Consider the following 17,975-nt stretch of genomic DNA (forward strand, 5'->3'; position numbering starts at 1 on the left):
GTGTAGACGCAGGAGAATGTGAAAGTGGCAGGGTGAAATTAACACGAAATTTACGCGCTGAAATACACATACACACTTAACACAAGAGGTGTTTCTTTTTCCCTTGCTGAGATCCTGGAACTGTACTGAGGAAATTACAGCAAGGCGCCCAGTGCGGCAATTCAGAAACCGCGAGCTTGGGATTTTAATTCGTGTTTTGCCAGTGGGGAAGATCCGAGAGGAGGAATAGAGAATTGAGGGAAGGGAGGGTTTTTTTTTTAATAAGCGTCTCAGTTCTGTCATATGGATGTGATTTTTTTTTTGATTGCTCTTTAAGCAGCATGCACAGAAACCCCAGCATCACCAGTGACTGCCCCACACTCCGCTCCCTCCACAACTGAAGGAAGAAAAGTTGGCCAGAGTTTCAATTAGATTTCTTTTCTCTTGGGGAGGGGGCGGGGTGGGGCTTTTGGGGGTGGGAGGGGAGGGGAAGTTGGAATGGACTCGTGGATTCGATGCTGTCGAAAGTGAGGGAAGAGAGGAAAGAGTTTGAAATAACCAGTTTGAAAAGTGGACGAAGAAGAAGGTGGTGGTCTGACATCGCCCAGTATCGGACATGGGAGTCGCTACCGTCTCCAGTAGCCTGGGAGTCCTACTGTACTGCTCGGTGCTCAGCTGTGTCTATGCTCTGGTGAGTGTCCCTGTTCCTGTATGGAAGAGCGTGTTCCTGCTCGGAGATATCCACATTTTTCTCATTTTAGCTCCTGGTATTATAGTTATGTCTGTGTGCAGTATAGTTGATTTATATACCAGAGGATCAATTTCATGAATGTGTACCTGGAACGGGGGGATAATCTTACAAGTTGGTGGCCCTCATTTCCAGAATCAGCCGATCTCTGCCTCTCTCTTAAATGTGTGTGATCGTATATATATATATGCTGGCAACAGAATTTATATTGGTTTAATATGTATAAGCTCTTTCTCGTCATATATGTTATACATATGTGTACGATGAACATATGCATGTGAGTGTGGACCTATATGTGTGTGACATAAACTATGTACAATATTTATATAAGCAAATGCTATGAGACAAAGCTGAAAAGCTTTGCACTCTATATAAGAGGCACAGACTCTTTCACATATACTTTCCTTATACTGTTGGTGTGTTTACAAGCCTACACATGTATTTGTATGAACATTCACTCCATACAATATTTGCATGTGCTATCAGATAGAAGCAAGATACTGGAAGCTGAAAATCTTAAATAGAAGCAGAAAAATGCTGGAGAGCTCTGCGGGTCTGGCAAATTCTGTGGAGAGAAAAATAAAGTTAATGTTCAGAGTCCAATATGACTCTTCCTCAACAACACTAGACATTGCACGGTTTCACTGGCATTTGCTTGCAGGAGCTTAGTACAGATTTGATACAGAGAGTCACAGATTATAAACCCAGTTCTGTTATCACACTCGCATCTAAGAGACCTAATGATACTGGATTCCGTTACCTCTGCTCCACGTGTGTGTGTGTGTGTGTGTGTATATATAGAGTGTGTGTGTGTCCTCCAGCCCGAAGATCCTCCGAGCTCCTAAAGTTCTGGCCTCTTGCACACCCCCAATTTTAAAATCTGTGTCATTGGCAGTCATGTCTTCAGCTGTGTAAGCCTTTGGGGAAACCCAAAATCCTTCTGTCCACGGCCCCTTAAAACCTACCCCTTTAACCAAACATTTAGTCACCTGCCCTATTTCTTTGTATGGTTTGGCATCATATTTTGTCCAATATAGTCGAGTAAAGTGCCTTGAGACATTTTTGCTATATTTCAGAAGCTATATAAATGTTATATAAATGTTGTTATGTCTGTGTGAGCAAATGTATGTCTGTGCGTTTGTGTGCATGCATTTTTGTTCGTGTGTGTTCATGTGTATGTAAGTGTGACTGTGTGGCTTTGTGATCTTGCTCATTTGCCAATTATTTTTAATGTGTTCTAGTTAGTGACCTCTTGGCAGTCAAAACAAATGTCCCAAATACTCAATCAAATCCATCATCTTAGAACACTCTACTAGACTTCCCTTATTTAATCGATCAGCTGGTAATAAGAACACTTTCATTTTGGTAAAGATTAATATTTTAATAAAGGAAAACACATTGCATTAGTGGTTTAACAATTAATATTTTGGAAAACTATTTCCCATCTTTATGCCCTCCTGTAGATACTGTAAGAACCTTATCCCATCCCACCCATTACTTTACCTCCATGGCCACCCTTCATTTGAAAATCTAGACCGCGTCTATCTGTCCATGTGGTGGTGTAGGGTTCATTTTAATTCTGTTGCTGCACGTGAAAGCATAGCTCTGTCCCAGCTGTGATGGAGGAAAGCAACCCTGGTTATTTTGTTCCCCTGCCCGTCCCAGTCCAGGGGTACTGTGGACAATCACACCTGAGATCAGTTGAAAGTGGCATCTTTCCACCCCTGCCCCTCAGTAAAGAGAGAATCAACAAACATACATCGATGAAGGCCTTTTGTGACCTCAGAATCTCCTGAGATCTCCTGAGCTGCTTCACAGTCAATGAAGTGCTTTGACAGTGCTTCAGCTGTTTAAATGTAGGAAACACGACAACCAATTTGTGCACAGACGGATCCCATAAACAGCAATGAAATTTAAAAAGGACACGAGATAATCTGTCTTAGTGATGTTGGTTTAGGTTTAAATATTAATCATAACACACGAAGGAACACTCCCCTCCTTTTTTTCTGAATAGTACAATGGAATCTTTTACTGTCACTCAGGAGGACACATGGGGTCTAGATTTGATGTATCATCTGGAGGACAGCACATCCAACAGTGCAGCACCCCATCAGACCAATGTAGGGTGTGATGCTTGTTGGATCAGAGGTGAGAATGTTACTGACTGAGTTACTGCTGACACAAAATACCCAGTCTTTGAACAGCAACCTTGGAGCAAACAAACTGAGATTGTTGCTGTTGTCAGAAGGGATATTCAATGCTCTAAGTGGAAAAACAATCACATAAACAGCAGGACAACAAAGAGAGAGTGTTTATAGTGGGGAACATTGTTTGAAATCGGACCATGTGCCTGGTATAAAGAATATTTTATAAAGAACTAGTATCTCAAACCTGAAACAAAAATGGAAAATGCCTGGAGCATTCAGCAGGTAGATCAGAAACTGTCGTAAAAAAAAGGTTTTGATATGTCCTGGTGTATAAATTGATGTGGTGTATGTGTCAGATTGATTAGATTTCTGATTTTTCCAAACTCCATTCATCTGTAAGTCAAAGTTGTGTATATGAAGAGACCAGAGCAGAAAAACGGGTTCAATTCAAATCTCTTTTATTAGCGCATTCATCATTGAGAAAAGAAAAATCATACAACAGTTTTTTTCAGTATATCCAAATCTGGTTCACAATGGGTGCTATTCTGTTATCAATGGGTGCTATTCTGGTATCAATGGGTGCTATCCTGATTGGCGGTTGGTTTGGTATCAATGGGTGCTATTCTGATTGGCGGTTGGTGACTAGTGGAGTGCCCCAGGGATCGGTGCTGGGGCCTCAGCTATTTACCATTTATATAGATGATCTGGAGGAGGGGGCTGAGTGTAGGGTGTCGAAATTTGCTGATGACACGAAGATAAGTGGAAAAGCAAATTGTGCGGAGGGTGTGGAAAGTCTGCAGAGGGATCTAGATAGGCTGAGCAAGAGGGCGAGGACCTGGCAGATGGAGTACAATGTTAGCAAGTGTGAGGTTATCCACTTTGGCAGGAATAATAGTAGGAAGGATTACTATTTAAAGGGCGAAAAGCTGCAGCATGCTACGGTGCAGAGGGACTGAGGGACCTTGTGCATGAGTCGCAAGGTGCAGCAGGTGATCAGGAAGGCGAATGGGATGCTGGCCTTTATAGCGAGGGGGATTGAATATAAAAGCAGGGAGGTCTTGCTGCAACTGTACAGGGCACTGGTGAGGCCGCAGCTGGAGTACTGTGTGCAGTTTTGGTCGCCGCACTTGCGCAAGGATATTTTGGCCTTGGAGGGAGTGCAGAGGAGGTTCACCAGGCTGATACCGGAGATGAGGAGGTTGGACTATGAAGAGAGGCTGAATAGACTGGGTTTGTACTCGTTGGAGTTTAGAAGGATGAGGGGGGATCTTATAGAGACGTATAAGATAATGAAGGGGATGGATATGGTAGAGGTAGAGAGATTCTTCCCGAAAGGACAGCAGGACTAGAGGGCACAGCCTTAAGATAAGGGGGGTAGCAGTTTAGAATGGAGTTGAGGAGGAACTTCTTCACTCAATGGGTGGTGAATCTCTGGAATTCTCTGCCTGTTGATGTGGTGGAGGCTACCTCACTAAATATATTTAAGACGCGGGTAGATAGGTTTTTGGTAGACAAGGGAATTAAGGGTTATGGGGAGAAAGCGGGAAAGTGGAACTGATTCACTTCAGATCAGCCATGATCTTATTGAATGGCGGGGCAGGCTCGAAGGGCTAGATGGCCTATTCCTGCTCCTATTTCTTATGTTCTTAAGTGATAAATTTGCAACAGACATTGTAATGAGAAATTGTATAACAGTGAATGAATCACTGATTAAAACACTTCCATCACAGTTTACTCTACATCAGAGAAGCCTCCAAATTCTTTGTCCTCTGTGTCCAAGTAGAAGTTCGCTGCTAGCTTGAGGCTGAGGGTAGGAATGATGTTTCCTCCATCCTCTATGTCATTGTCTTCCTCTGGCTGACCCTTGGGTTTCTTTGGTCCGCTGATGAAACAGCTTTGATGAATCCATTCATAATCATCTCTTTAGGCATGCTGTTCCATGTGTCCTTAATCCAACTGGTCACATCAGCAACAGAGGCATGCCACATGCCATGTTTGTGAAACTATGTTTTCCTGTAGACATCCATCCTTCCCAAATCTTCCAAAGTTCATCCTTGAAGTAGTGGTTGACAGAAATGTCAAATGGTTGTCATATGGTATGGGGCACAGTGTCACAGTTGTCAGCACTGCTGCCTCACAGTCCCAGGGACCCGGGTCCAATTCCGGTTTCAAGTGACTGCCTGTGTGGAGTTTGCATATTCTCCCCATATCTGCGTGGGTTTCCTCTGGGTGATCCAGTTTTCTCCCACACTTCAAAGATGTGCAGCTTAGGTGGTTTGGCCATGTTAAATTGCTTCTTAGTGTCGGGGGATTAGGAGTCTAAATATATTGGAGGGTCAATTCTGAGGGAGCATTGCACTGTCGGAGGGTCAGTGCTGAGGGAGCGCCGCACTGTCGGAGGGTCGGTGCTGAGGGAGCGCTGCACTGTCGGAGGGTCGGTGCTGAGGGTGCGCCGCACTGTCGGAGGGTCGGTGCTGAGGGAGCGCCGCACTGTCAGAGGGTTGGTGAGGAATGTGCAGCCTTGCTGCTGCCCACTTCTGCCAGTGGGGACAGTTTTACTCGGTGGCGGGGGAGGGGGGGGGGGGCGGCTGTAGGCTGGCCCTGGTCTAATTTTACAGCAGTAATTGCCCTTTAAAAAAGGGTGGCATGGTCAAGTTGGGCCGAAGGGCCTATTTCCATGCTGTAAACCTCTATAACCTCTATGTGGGGTTACAGGATGGGGTAAGGGTGGGATTGTTTTGATGGGCTAAGTGGCCTCCTTCTGCACTGTAGGGATTCTATGATTCTATACCACTAGGAATAATTCCTGTTTTTGCCGTCTAATTTGCTCTTTGTCACTTCACTTGTATGTGTTTGCATCGAGTCCCTGATTAACCATTGATTTCTTTGTTTGAAAAAATCTACCTGGCCAACATGAGTAGCATTTAAACCATTGCCTCCATTATCTGTCTCATTTTCCATCCACCCCCTTGGAATTAGCTTCTTCTAGTTCACCACTAGGAAACTTCCCCTTTAGCATGTAGCTCATGATTGGGTACAGCTCTCTTTCAGTATACATAAACACTATGGTGAAACTAACCTTTTGATAACCTGTCGTCCTGAGAATCACTGTTTCAATGCCTTTACTCTCTGCTGTCCTGTTCATTGGAATATCAATGCCAGGGATACTTTTGTCCATGTTTTGGATGTTTGAATACTCTATGTGCTCTTTCCCTCAATCCTCCTCTTGAAGAACGAGTGAAGTTGTCTAGCTTCTACTGAAAATCAGGAAGGCAAATGGAATATTGACCCTTATTTCAAGGGGTTTGGAGTAAAAAAGCCTTACTGCAACTGTACAAGGCACTGGTGAGACCACATCTGGAGTATAGTATGCAGTTTTGGTCCCCTTATTTAAGGAAAGATATTGTGTGTGATTTTATCACCTCACTGTACCTGGTGATCAGCATGGCAAGCTGGGAAAATATCGGGCAAAGCTAAAGATCTGATTTGCACCCGGCACAAAATGGTTTGTGATCTTCCCAGCCCCTTCCGAATGGCATGAACTGTTTCATGCCCAGAAAGGGCACGAGGCTGATTAGCATATTTAAATATACATAGCCCGCTCAACTCCCAACACACAAAGTTCACCAGCCTTTGGGCACGGCACGGCAAGAGTCACTACTGATCTTCACTGGCGCAGACCTGGTGCAATGGTCATGCCAGGAGGCTTGGAGGCCATTGTAGCTTCCTGGGTGGTTCAGGGCATGGCTGAGCAGTGCCCAGATGTCTTTGCCTATCGGGCACCCCAGCAGTGGCCACTAGACACTCCAGCAGCATCAGATGGGCGTTGCTAGGGGATGGAGCTTGGATGGGGACATGTCGGGGGTCATGATGGGGGCATGTCTCAGCCCCTGATGGGGGGGGTGGGGGCGCATACCGATGTAAAGCATACCCAAGAGACTGGCCCGGTTCATCCTATTTTTCTTGCCATTGTGACACTTAGAAATTTTGGGGGAAAATTCCACCCATTATTACATTGGAGGCAGTTTAGAGAAGGTTCACTAGGATGATTGCCAGCATGGAGGGATTGTCTTACGGGGAAAGGTTAAACATGTTGGGACACTACTCATTGGAATTTAGGCGAATTTAGAGAAGTGATCTCATTGAAATAAAAAAGGATTCTTAAGGGCCTTGACAAAGTAAGTGCTGAGAGGATATTTCCGCTTATGGGAGAGTAAGGACATAGTCTCAGAATAAAGGACCACTAACTTAAGACTGAAATGCGGAGGAATTTCTTCTCTCTGAGGTTGTGAGTCTTTGGAGCAGCTTGCCACAAAAGCTTCGTAGTTCAAGTCCTTATCTGTATATATGAGGCTGAGATAGATTTCTGCTCAATAAGGGAATCAAGGATTATGGGGAAAGAACAGGTAAGTGGACATGAAGAATATTGGATCAGCCATGAACCTATTGAAAGGTGGAGCAGTCTTGAGGGGCTGAATGGCCTACTCCTGTTACTATTCCTTGTAGCTTCCAGGGAGTTTCTGGGACATGATCAGCTGCTCCTGTATATATTATCCTCTTTGTTACATAGGAAAGAAATATCATGATCATTGCCATTATAATTTGTAATCCAAAGTGTGTAGCAATCTGCCTGGCCTTCTGATGGAACTGAACTGTATTTAACCTGTGGCATGCAGCTCGTTGTGTCAATACATACTCTTCCAATTTCTGTTCCATGTTAGTCCACCTGGCTTTAGATCCACAGTTTGCTTTTTTGGACTTCTCGGTTATATGTAACATATCTTTTACCTTGTAACAGTCCCGAACATTTTTCTTACTGACTCTGTACTTACGATCAGCAGTCACATTCCCGCCATTTTCTTCTGCATATTTCACGGCTTCCAGCTAGAACCCTGCTGTATAGGTAGACGTGAATTGACTGGAGGCATTTGAGGCACAGGGTTTGCTTGTATTTATTTATAAGGCGCCAGCATCTAAAATACACTTATGTGATAGTCAAGTTGAAGTGACTTATAAAACGAGGCTTGATCTTCTGGAGAAAAAAGTTGCATCTTCGGATAGGCACATGGAGCACACTAGAATGATAGGAAATGGGATTGCTTGATCTTGGGTTCGGACATAGCTCAGCACAACACTGAGGGCCGAAGGGCCTGTACTGTGCTGTACTGTTCTATATGGCAGTTGTAAAGTCATTTGTGGCTCAAAAAGAGGCCATTCAGCCTATCAAATCCGTGCTGGCTCTGTGTGGAACAATCCAGTCATCCCACTCCCCTGCTTGATCTCCAGAGCCCCATCCATCTAATCTTGTAAGTAAAACTCCCCCATCCCAGGAATCATCCTGGTAAATCTCTGCACCCTTTCATGGATCTTCACATCTTTTTAAAAGTGACCTGAACTAGATTCAATGCTTTAGTTGGGGCCTAAGCAGAGTTTTATAAAGGTCCAGCATGACTTCCCTCTTTTTGTACTCAGCCCCTCTATTTACAAAGCCCAGGATTTCATATGCTTTGGTAACCACCATCATAGATTGATGTACACGAACCCCCAGGTCCCTCTGTTCCTGCGCATTCTTTATAATTGTGCCATTAATTCTCTTTCTGTGCTATTAAGTTTCCTCTCCCCATCTTCTCCTGCCAAAATGCATCACTTCAAACTTCTCTGTGTTAAACACCATCTGCCAATGCCTGTTCATTCTGCTAGCCCATCAAAGTCCTGTCGCAAACAATTCATATCACCCTCACTGTTTTGCCATTTCCTCAAGTTTGGTATCATTGGCAAATTTTGAAATTTTACTCCATATTCCTAGATTCAAGTCACTTACATGTAGCAAAAAATCAGTGGTCCTATACTGAACCTTGGGGAACACCACTGTTTACCACCCTCTCGTCTGTAAAACAATCATTTACCATGACTCACTGTATGTGCTTCATACAGGGTCTCCTTCATCACAAGAGGAATTTGCTACACCAAAGTAAAACATTGGCTGGCTGATCTTTTGTCCAGCTCACACTAGAATTTGATTCCAGGGAACCCCCAAAGCTCTGCGATAGATTTTTGAATTAAGCACACATTCTAAGCTGATATTCTGGTGCAATACTGAAAGAGTGCAGCATTGCTAGTGTTGACATCTCTTTAACTAGGTTTTAAGTTGAGCTGCTGGCTGATCACTCAGATGAATGTAAGTTCTCACGTTACTCTTGACCTGTATCCTAGCTCACACCGACACTCGTTGAATCATTGAATCCCTACAATGCAGAAAGAGGTTGTTCAGCCCATTGAGTCTACACCAACTTTCTGAAAGAGCATCTTGCCCAGCCCAGCCTACCCCCATGACCCTGCACACATTTACCATGACTAATCCATCTAACCTACACGTCTTTGGACCGTGAGGGGAAACCATATCACCTGGAGGAAACCCAAGCAGGCATGGGGGAAAAGATGCAAACTCCACACAGACAGTCATCCAAGATCAGAATTGAACCTGAGTCCCTAGTGCTGAGGCAGTGCTGCTCACCACTGTGCCACCATGCTGCAGTGCAGAATAAGGCAATTCGGCCCATCAAGTCTGCATCGACTTTCCAACAGAGTATCCCACTCAGGCCCTATCCCTGTAACGCTAATCCCCCTAATTTTAATTTAATTTATTATTGTCATATGTATTAGTATACAGTGGAAAGTATTGTTTCTTGTGCGGTACACAGATAAAGCATTCCATTCATAGAGAAGGAAAGGAGAGAGTGCAGAATATAGTGTTACAGTCATAGCTAGGGTGTAGAGAAAGATCAACTTAATGCAAAGTAAATCCATTCAGAATTCTGACAGCAGCAGGGAAGAAGCTGTTCTTGAGTTAGTTGGTATGTGACCTCAAACTTTTGTATCTTTTTCCTGAAGGAAGAAGGTGGAAGAGAGAATGTCAGAATGCTTGGGGTCCTTAATTATGCTGGCTGCTTTGCTGAGGCAGTGGGAAGTGTGCACAGAGTCAGTGGATGGATCAATTTACACATCTCAAGACACTAAGGGGCAATTTAGCATGGCCATTCCACCTACACTGCACATCTTTGGACTCATACAACCATAATTCCTGTCTTCACTACATTGCCTCCTGCAATTTTAAAATTCTTATCTTTGTTTCCAAATCTCTGCATGGCCTTATCCCTTCCTAGCTCTGTAACCTCTGCAAGCCCCACAAATTGCTCTCCTGCTCCTCGATTTTTACACGTTCCAGACTTTAATCACTCTGCCATTGGTAAACTTCTGCTGTCTGGGTTCTGAGATCTGGAATTGACTTCCTGACCTTCTCTGTGTCACTACCTCTTTTTTCAAGTCGTTACTTAAAACCTATCTCTTTGAACAAAATATTTGATCATCTGCTTTAATTTCCCCATATCTGATTGATGTCAGTTTGTGTTTGATAAATCTCCTGTGAAGGTCATTTTACTATGTTAGATTTTGAAATAAATACAACCTGTTGGCACCATTGGCAATTTCAGTGCCCACTCTTGATTAATAAGGGGATCAGGGGTTATGGGGAAAAGGTAGGAGAATGGGGATGAGAAAAATATCAGCCATGACTGCATGGCGGAGCAGACTCAATGGGCCGAGTGGCCTAATTCTGCTCCTATGTCTTATGGTCACTCTGAAACTGAGCTACAGGGAGTGGGATGTTTACAAGTCTTAAATTTGTTGAGGGTTAGCCAACCTCACTTGGACCAACAATTAGTCTCGGTATCCCCTGGTGGAAAAAAATAGTGAGTGTGTGTGTGTGTGTGTGTGTGTGTGTGTGTGTGTGTGTGTGTGTGTGTGTGTGTGTGTGTGTGTGTGTGTGTGTGTGTGTGTGAAGTCACATTTGTGTCAGACAATGGCCATCTCCAACAAAAGAGAATCTAACCAATGCCCCTTGACATTCAATGGCATTATCATTGCTATATCCCATATTACCAACACCCTTGGAGGGTGGCACAGTGGTTAGCACTGCTGCCTCACAGTGCTAGGGACCCGGGTTTGATTCTGGTCTCATGAAACTGTCTGTACAGAGTTTATACATTCTCCATGTCTCTGTGTGGGTTTCCTCCGGGTACTCTGGTTTTCTCCCACAGTCCAAAGACACGTAGGTTAGGTTGATTGGCCATGCTAAATTGACCCTAGTGTAAATGTGTGGGGTTGCGGGAACAGGGCCTTGGTGGGATTGTTGTCGGTACAGACTTGATGGGCCGAATGCCCTCCTTCTGCATTGTAGGATTCTATGATTCTAAATTAGGTGGATTAGCCGTGGTAAATGTGCGAGGTTGCAAGGATGGGTCAGAGGGGGTGGCCTGGATGGGATGATGTTTTGGAGAGTCGTTGCAGACTCAGTGGGCCATATGATCTCCTTCTGCACTGTAGGGGGAAAGAAAAGGGGCAAACGTTGGTTAACACTGGTGCCTCACAGCATCAGTGATCTGGGTTCAATTCTGGCTTTGAGTAGCTGTCTGTGTGCAGTTTGCAATTTCTCCCTGTGTCTGCGTGGGTTTCCTCTGGATGCTCTGATCTCCTTCCACAGCCCAAATATGTGCAGATTAGGTGGATTGCCCATGTTAAATTGCCCCTTAGCATCCAAAGATGTGTAGGTTATATGTCCGATCAAGACCCTCCAAAAGAGCATCCCACCCATGCCCCCCCCACCTTCCACCCTATCCCCTTAACCTTATGCATTTGCTGTGGCTAATCCACCTAATCTACACATCTTTCAACCTTAAGGAGCAATATCTCCATTCCTTCACTGTCAGCCCGTCAAAATGCTGGAACCCCTCCTAATAGCACTGTGGGTGTGCCTGCACTTCAGTGACTGCAGCGGTTGAAGATGGCAGCTCTCCACCACCTCCTCAAGTGCAGCCAGGAATGGGTAATAAAGATTGGCCTAGGTAGTGATGCCCACAATGCATGATTGAATTAAAAAACCCTCTGTTGTGGCACCTCTGCTGTGTGTGTGTTTGCGTGTGAACAGGATTGGCTGTGATGCTATTTCTGTGGAATAGGTTCACTCATTGTGTAGTTGCTGACCCGAGGGAAACACCTGGCAAAGAGAGGAGGAGAGATAGCATGAAGAATGGTCACATTGGGAATGGTGAGGGACTGCAAACCCCCTGGGTGGAGCTGTCGAAATGTACACCCAGTCCATGAGAGCATCTTCAAGAGAGGGGAAAACAAACTACGACAATGAAAAGATGATGCCAATCTCCAACAACTGACAGAGAAACGAAAAGAATTTACTAGATGTTTAAGTGCTGTGGTATTTGCCTGACGATGACTGTGGTGTGTCAACTGCTTTGGTCTCCGGTTCAGATTTCCCTTTGCCAGTTTAATTACTCAGAAAAACGGCCCATTGTAATTTCTTCTCGATTCAACCCTGTTATATTTTTAGAACTCTGAGTTAGTGGTCCTTTGAAGCCTGGTGCCATGGGTTTTTAATTCTGTAGCTCCAGATGTCCTGTGGAATTCACATGCCTTTTAACTCTCCACTGACAGTTCAAGTGGTTTGTCAGGGGCAGGGGCTGTCTGATTCGCTGGGAGGTTATTTCTCAACTTCTCTTGGTTCTGTGCTTGTGAAAACCGGGACCCACACAACCACCTGAACATCCACTGCTTCTTTTTGCCTTCTCAGAGATCCCCTAGCCAAGTAACAATGCATTAGGTGCTCCCTCCATTCCCTTGCCATAATGGGTGTGCCTTCAGGTTGCTGTGCCTAAGCTCTGGAATTGCCTCCCTAAACTTCTCCACCTCATTCTCTTCTTTTGAGGTCCTTCTTAGAACTTACTTCTTTGACCAAGCTTTTAGCTTGCCGTCCTAATATCTATATCATTTTTTGTCAGATTGTCCTGCTGTGGAATGCTTTGGGATGTTTTACTGCAGTAAAGGGGTTATATAAATGCATGTTGTTGTTATATGAACTCACAGCAAGCAAGTTTAATTCCTAATGTGGAAAGATGAATGTGTGTCAGTAACTTTAGGAGATGAATGTTAGAAACAAATACTCTTTGATTTGATTTATTATTGTCACATGTATTGGGATACAGTGAAAAGTATTGTTTTTTGCATGCTATACAGACAAAACATACCAATTATAGAGTACATAGAGGAGAAGGAAAGGAGAGGGTGCAGAACTCTCAACTCAAACAAATGAATCATCGAATGGTTTAAAAAATGGTTCACCCGCATACTGGTTCTGGAATTAACTCTATAATGGAAACTCAGTCAAGCTGTCACATAGCAGTGTAATGAGGGGGAGATTGTAATTTAGCATAAATGGATATAATGCCATTTGCCAGTTCATGAACAGTTAACAGATTCTGCACTGTGCATGTTTGCACTTGTGTGAATTATTGGAGTTAATTTTTGTAAATTGGTGCAATCCAGTTCTAAATGGTTCAGATTGGGTGTTAATCCAGATGGCTCATAAACAGCAGCACAGAATCATTTATACAAATTATTCCTAAACCTGGGCACAGATGTGAGTTGACAGTAACATTGATGCACAAGCGATTTTTCAGTTTCCAACCGTCTGTGAATGGGACTGGAAAATTCCCAATGAGTCAACGGGAACAATTGCAAGGGAGCTTCAAAGGGAATCTCAAGCCATTTATATCCTATCCTAGGGCTGAAGGGGCACCCATCCTGTCACTCATCACATCCCTACAGTGCAGAAGGAGGGCATTCAGCTTATTGGGTCTGCACCAACTTTCTGAAAGAGCATCTTGCCCAGGCCCATTTCCCACCCTAGCCCTGTAACCTCACACATTTACCCTGCTAATCCACCTAACCTACAGATCTTTGGACATTCAGAGCAATTTATCATGGTCAATCCACTTAACCAGCACATCTTTGGACTGTGGGAGGAAACTGGAGCACCTGGAGAAAACCAATGCAGAGATGGGGACAACGTGCAAATTTCACACAGTCACCCAAGGTTGGAATTGAACCCGGGTCCCTGGCACTGTGAGGCAGCAGTGCTAACCACTGTGCCATCATTCTGCCCATTCCTGCTTTCTGTCCTTTTTCTGTTTCTCCATCGCAGACTTCACTAGCTTGTCTTGTTTCTGGTCACTCTGAATTGTGGACTGGCTCTCCATGGTTGGGGAATGATGCAGTAAAAAGTCTGACAACGCCAGGTTTTAGTCCAACCGATTTATTTGATAGTAAACGCGCAAGCTTTCGAGGTTTCCCTCTTCGTCAGGTAAATGATGAACATGGGGAGTGATTACACCTTGATTTCTTGTCTACAAGATTGAGGGGCCTGGATAGATTGGATAGTCAGCTTTTTCCTAGGGTGGAAGATTACTAGGGGGCACAGGTTTAAGTTTTGAGGGACAAGGTTTAAAGGAGATGTATGAGGCACTTTTTTTTTACACAGAGTATGGGTGCCTGGAACTCGCTGCCAAGGGAGGTAGTGAAAGTAGATGCAATAGTGACTTTTAAAGAGCATCTGGACAAATATAGGATGGGATATAGTCCCCCTTTTCAGATGGGTAGTGTAATCAGTGCAAGCTTGTAGAGCCAAAGGCAGTGGTGGCAGCCAGTGATGCCATGGAATGAGGGGGAACAGGGACCTTAGTTTGAAAATGCCTCTGAAAAACAAATGTTTTCAAGAAGGTGATTCTGCAGCGAAGAAAGCAGGCAGCTATCAAAGGTCACTGCAGGGAGGGTGATGTTCTTTAAGGAAATAAATCCGGCATCCTTGCCTGATCTGGCCTCCATATGACTCCAGACCCACAGCAATGTGGTTGACTCACAAATGCCCCCTGAAATGGAGGGCAGATAGCGATGGCCAGTAAATGCAGGGCCAGCCAGCGATGCTAACAATCCCACACGATGAACGTAACGCAAGGACATGATAAAGGTGGCTTTCAGTGGGGATGGGGTTAGTGCTCAGGTTGAGACCATAGAGATTAGTTGGAATGAGACGGGGGGGGGTTGTGGGATTTAAAAACAGACTAACATTTGAAGTGTAATGTGTTAGGGGCATAAGGAGCTGGTGTAAGATGGGGAGGGGGTTTTTGGGCGATTGGTTCTTATTGGGCACAGTAGGTCCCTTGTGTGTAGCTGCTACACTTGCTCCGCAGCCTCTGTTTACCAGTGGCTGCAAGCGAAATATTTATAGAGACTAACCTGTACTTCTTGGAAGACTCCCAAAAAGTATTCCTGTGCTGTGAAGAGTTACCTGTGTGAAACTGTTCAGCCTCTACACACACAGTGGAAGATCTATTATTTTGATCTGAGTGCAAGTCACTTATTTTTTGATTTGATTTATTATTGTCACATGTATTGGGATGCAATGAAAAGTATTGTTTCTTGCGCACTATACAGACAAGACATAACATTCATAGAATGTACAGGGGAAAAGGAAAGAAGAGAGTGTAGAGTGTAATGTTCCAGTCATAGCCAGGATGTAGAGAAAGATCAACTTAATATATGAGGTAGGTCCATTCAAAAGTCTGAAGGTAGCAGGGGAGAAGCTGTTCTTGAGTCGGTTGTGCGTGAACTCAGACTCTTGTAACTTTTTCCCGACAGAATAAGGTGGGAGAGAGAATGTCCGCGGTGCATGGGTCCTTGATTATACTGGATGCTTTTCCAAGGCAGTGAGAAATGTAGACAGAGTCAATTGTTGGGAGGCTGGTTTGCGTGATGGATTGGGCTACGTTCATGACTGTTTGTAGTTTCTCGTGGTCTTGGTCAGAGTAGGAGCTGTACCAAGCTGTGTTACATTCAAAAGGATGCTTTATTTCATGCAGCATTACTTAAATCCAAGAGGTTTTTAGCATAACCCTCCCTTCTGCGGGCAACTGATGGCGTTGATCTGGATTGTGAATTTACACTACCTAATTCAATTTTCGGATGGCTTAGGTTAGAATGACTTGCACAATGTATTGGAGAGGGGTTTATTGGCATTTAAAATAAATATTCCCTAAAGAGAGATCTTGCACTTAAAAACACCTCACAGTCTGAGGACATCCCCAGTTACTTTACAGCGACTGGAGACATTTTGGATTATGATGACAACAATAATAGGAATTGCAGAAGTCAGATTTTCACACTGTGAGCTTCCACAAACAACAGTGAGATAAATGAGTCGATAATCTGTTCACCTGTGTTGCGCTGCTTGTCAGATGAAACATCAAACAGAGCTCTCATTTCACCTCATGTTGAAGAGAAAAAGAGAGATTTCCCCATTCCCCGACCAATATTTATCCCTGAACCCAAGTCAACAAAGCAGATGATCTGATAGATATCCACCCATTAAAGTTTATTTATTAGTCACAAGTGGGCTTACGTTCACACTGCAATGAAATTACTGTGAAAATCCCCTAGTCGCCACACTCTGGCGCCTGCTCAGGGACGCTGATGGAGAATTTATCATGGCCAATGCACCTAGCCTGCACAGTTTTGGACTGTGGGAGGAAACCGGAGTACCTGGAGGAAACTCATGTGGACACGGAATGTGCAGACTCCATGCAGATGGTCACCCAAGCCAGGAATCAAACCTGGATCCCTGGAGCTGTGAGGCAGCGGTGCTACTCATTGCACTAGCGTGCCGCTGCTTTTTTTAAAATTTAAAAATAGTCCTGCCCTCTCTGAGGATTGAACTTAAGACCTCCAGATTATGACACTGATGTGCTGCCTACTGCACTAACAAGGCACAGCTAATGACATTGTTTTGTGTAGGTAGGTATGTGATTTTGTTGGTGTGTTGAACATGCGCATATGCACGTGTGTGTTGCACATGTGTGTGTGCAACGTGTGAAGTATAGGCATGCGCAAGAGTGCGTAGCTAGGATGGCACATTGGGATTGTTTGCAATTTCTAAAGGGAATACAGGAGCAGAGGGAGCTAGCTGTATGTGAGCGTGAATCATTAAAGGTGACAAGACAGGTTGAGACCATGTTTAATAAAACATAAGGCTTCCTGGGCTTATTAATAAGGACATGATGGCCAGTAACTTCCTTAGAGTGGCAGTCTCTGTCAGATTGCCACTCTGAATGAATTTACCCCAGTGAGATTGCACCGTCCTGTCTTGTCCAACCTTCCATACTCAGTTTGTGTGAGACAGCAGCGTGGGTGTGGAGTAACTATGGTCAGAGATGTAAGTCACTCCTCCTTTTTACGGCTGTTTTAAGAGATAATTTAAAGGGCACAGATAAGTTTCAGAGGTAAGTGGTTTACCAGGATGAGGGTGAAGTGAGACTGGGGGAGGGGGCAGGACTGACTGTATGGAGTGGTAGAACAACCAGAGGAGAAGGGTGGGAGCAGAACGAGGGGTGAATCAGAGGGGAGGGAACAAAGAACAAAAACAGCCCGGGAAACAGGCCCTTCGGCCCAACGAGCCGCGCTGCCATTTTAACATTACCAGCCCCCCCCCACCCATGACCCTTATCTATGATTACGGCATTCCACATTGAGGGAAACTAATTTAGGGACAATTTATTACCTCCAATCAGCCTAATAGCACATCTTTGGGGTGTGGGAGGAAACCGGAGCACCTGGAGAAAACCCACGCAAGCACGGGGAGAATGTGCAAACTCCCACAGACACCGGCCCAAATCTGTGTGTCTGCACAGCAAACAGTGATAGTCACTGAGCTGTTGTGTTGCCCAGCATCTGGTCCAGTTTAAGCGCACACTAACGACATGAAGCACTAGGCTACTCTCGAACAACGAATTGGGGTTGGGCGGACTGGAGGAGTAGGTCATTCTGGACCAGAATGGGGGAAGGTTCAAAGTGTACAGGAAGGTGGGGTTGGAATTGAACTGGAGTGAGTGGGGTTCAGAGTGTAGGTGCGTTGGAGCGGAGTGGTGGCTCAGAACAGGAGGGGGGGAGTGGTCAGTGTGGACTGAGTGGGGTTTGGAGCAGAAGGGGTTGGGGTTTAGAGTGGGAGTTGGGAGCTAGAGCGGGAGGGGGAGTAGGAGTAGGGGGACTCAGAATGGAGCAGGGATTGGAGCAGAGTAGATGTGGTTCAGAGTGAAGGGGGGAGCTTCAGAATGGAGAGAGGGCTCAGAACTGGAAGAGGGTTTGGAGCAGAGGGTGGGGTTGGAACAGAGGGAGTTCGGAGTTGGAGCAAAGGATAGGGTAAA

General features: G+C 44.8%; 1 protein-coding gene across 1 annotated transcript in view; it reads left to right on the forward strand.

Moving 5' to 3' along the window:
• The first annotated feature begins 507 nt into the window (after positions 1–507).
• The window catches only part of LOC145346786 (parathyroid hormone/parathyroid hormone-related peptide receptor-like), a 92,759-nt gene continuing 75,291 nt past the window's right edge, over positions 508–17,975 (forward strand). Inside the window, exon 1 of the mRNA XM_080194515.1 lies at positions 508–670. Within this exon, the coding sequence (XP_080050641.1) occupies positions 596–670 (75 nt within the window). The 5' untranslated portion in view covers positions 508–595. The remainder of the gene's footprint in view (positions 671–17,975) is intronic.

Source organism: Carcharhinus amblyrhynchos, chromosome 8 (genome assembly GCF_965287045.1).
Source record: "Carcharhinus amblyrhynchos chromosome 8, sCarAmb.v2.hapA, whole genome shotgun sequence".
Classification (NCBI taxonomy): Eukaryota; Metazoa; Chordata; class Chondrichthyes; order Carcharhiniformes; family Carcharhinidae; genus Carcharhinus; species Carcharhinus amblyrhynchos.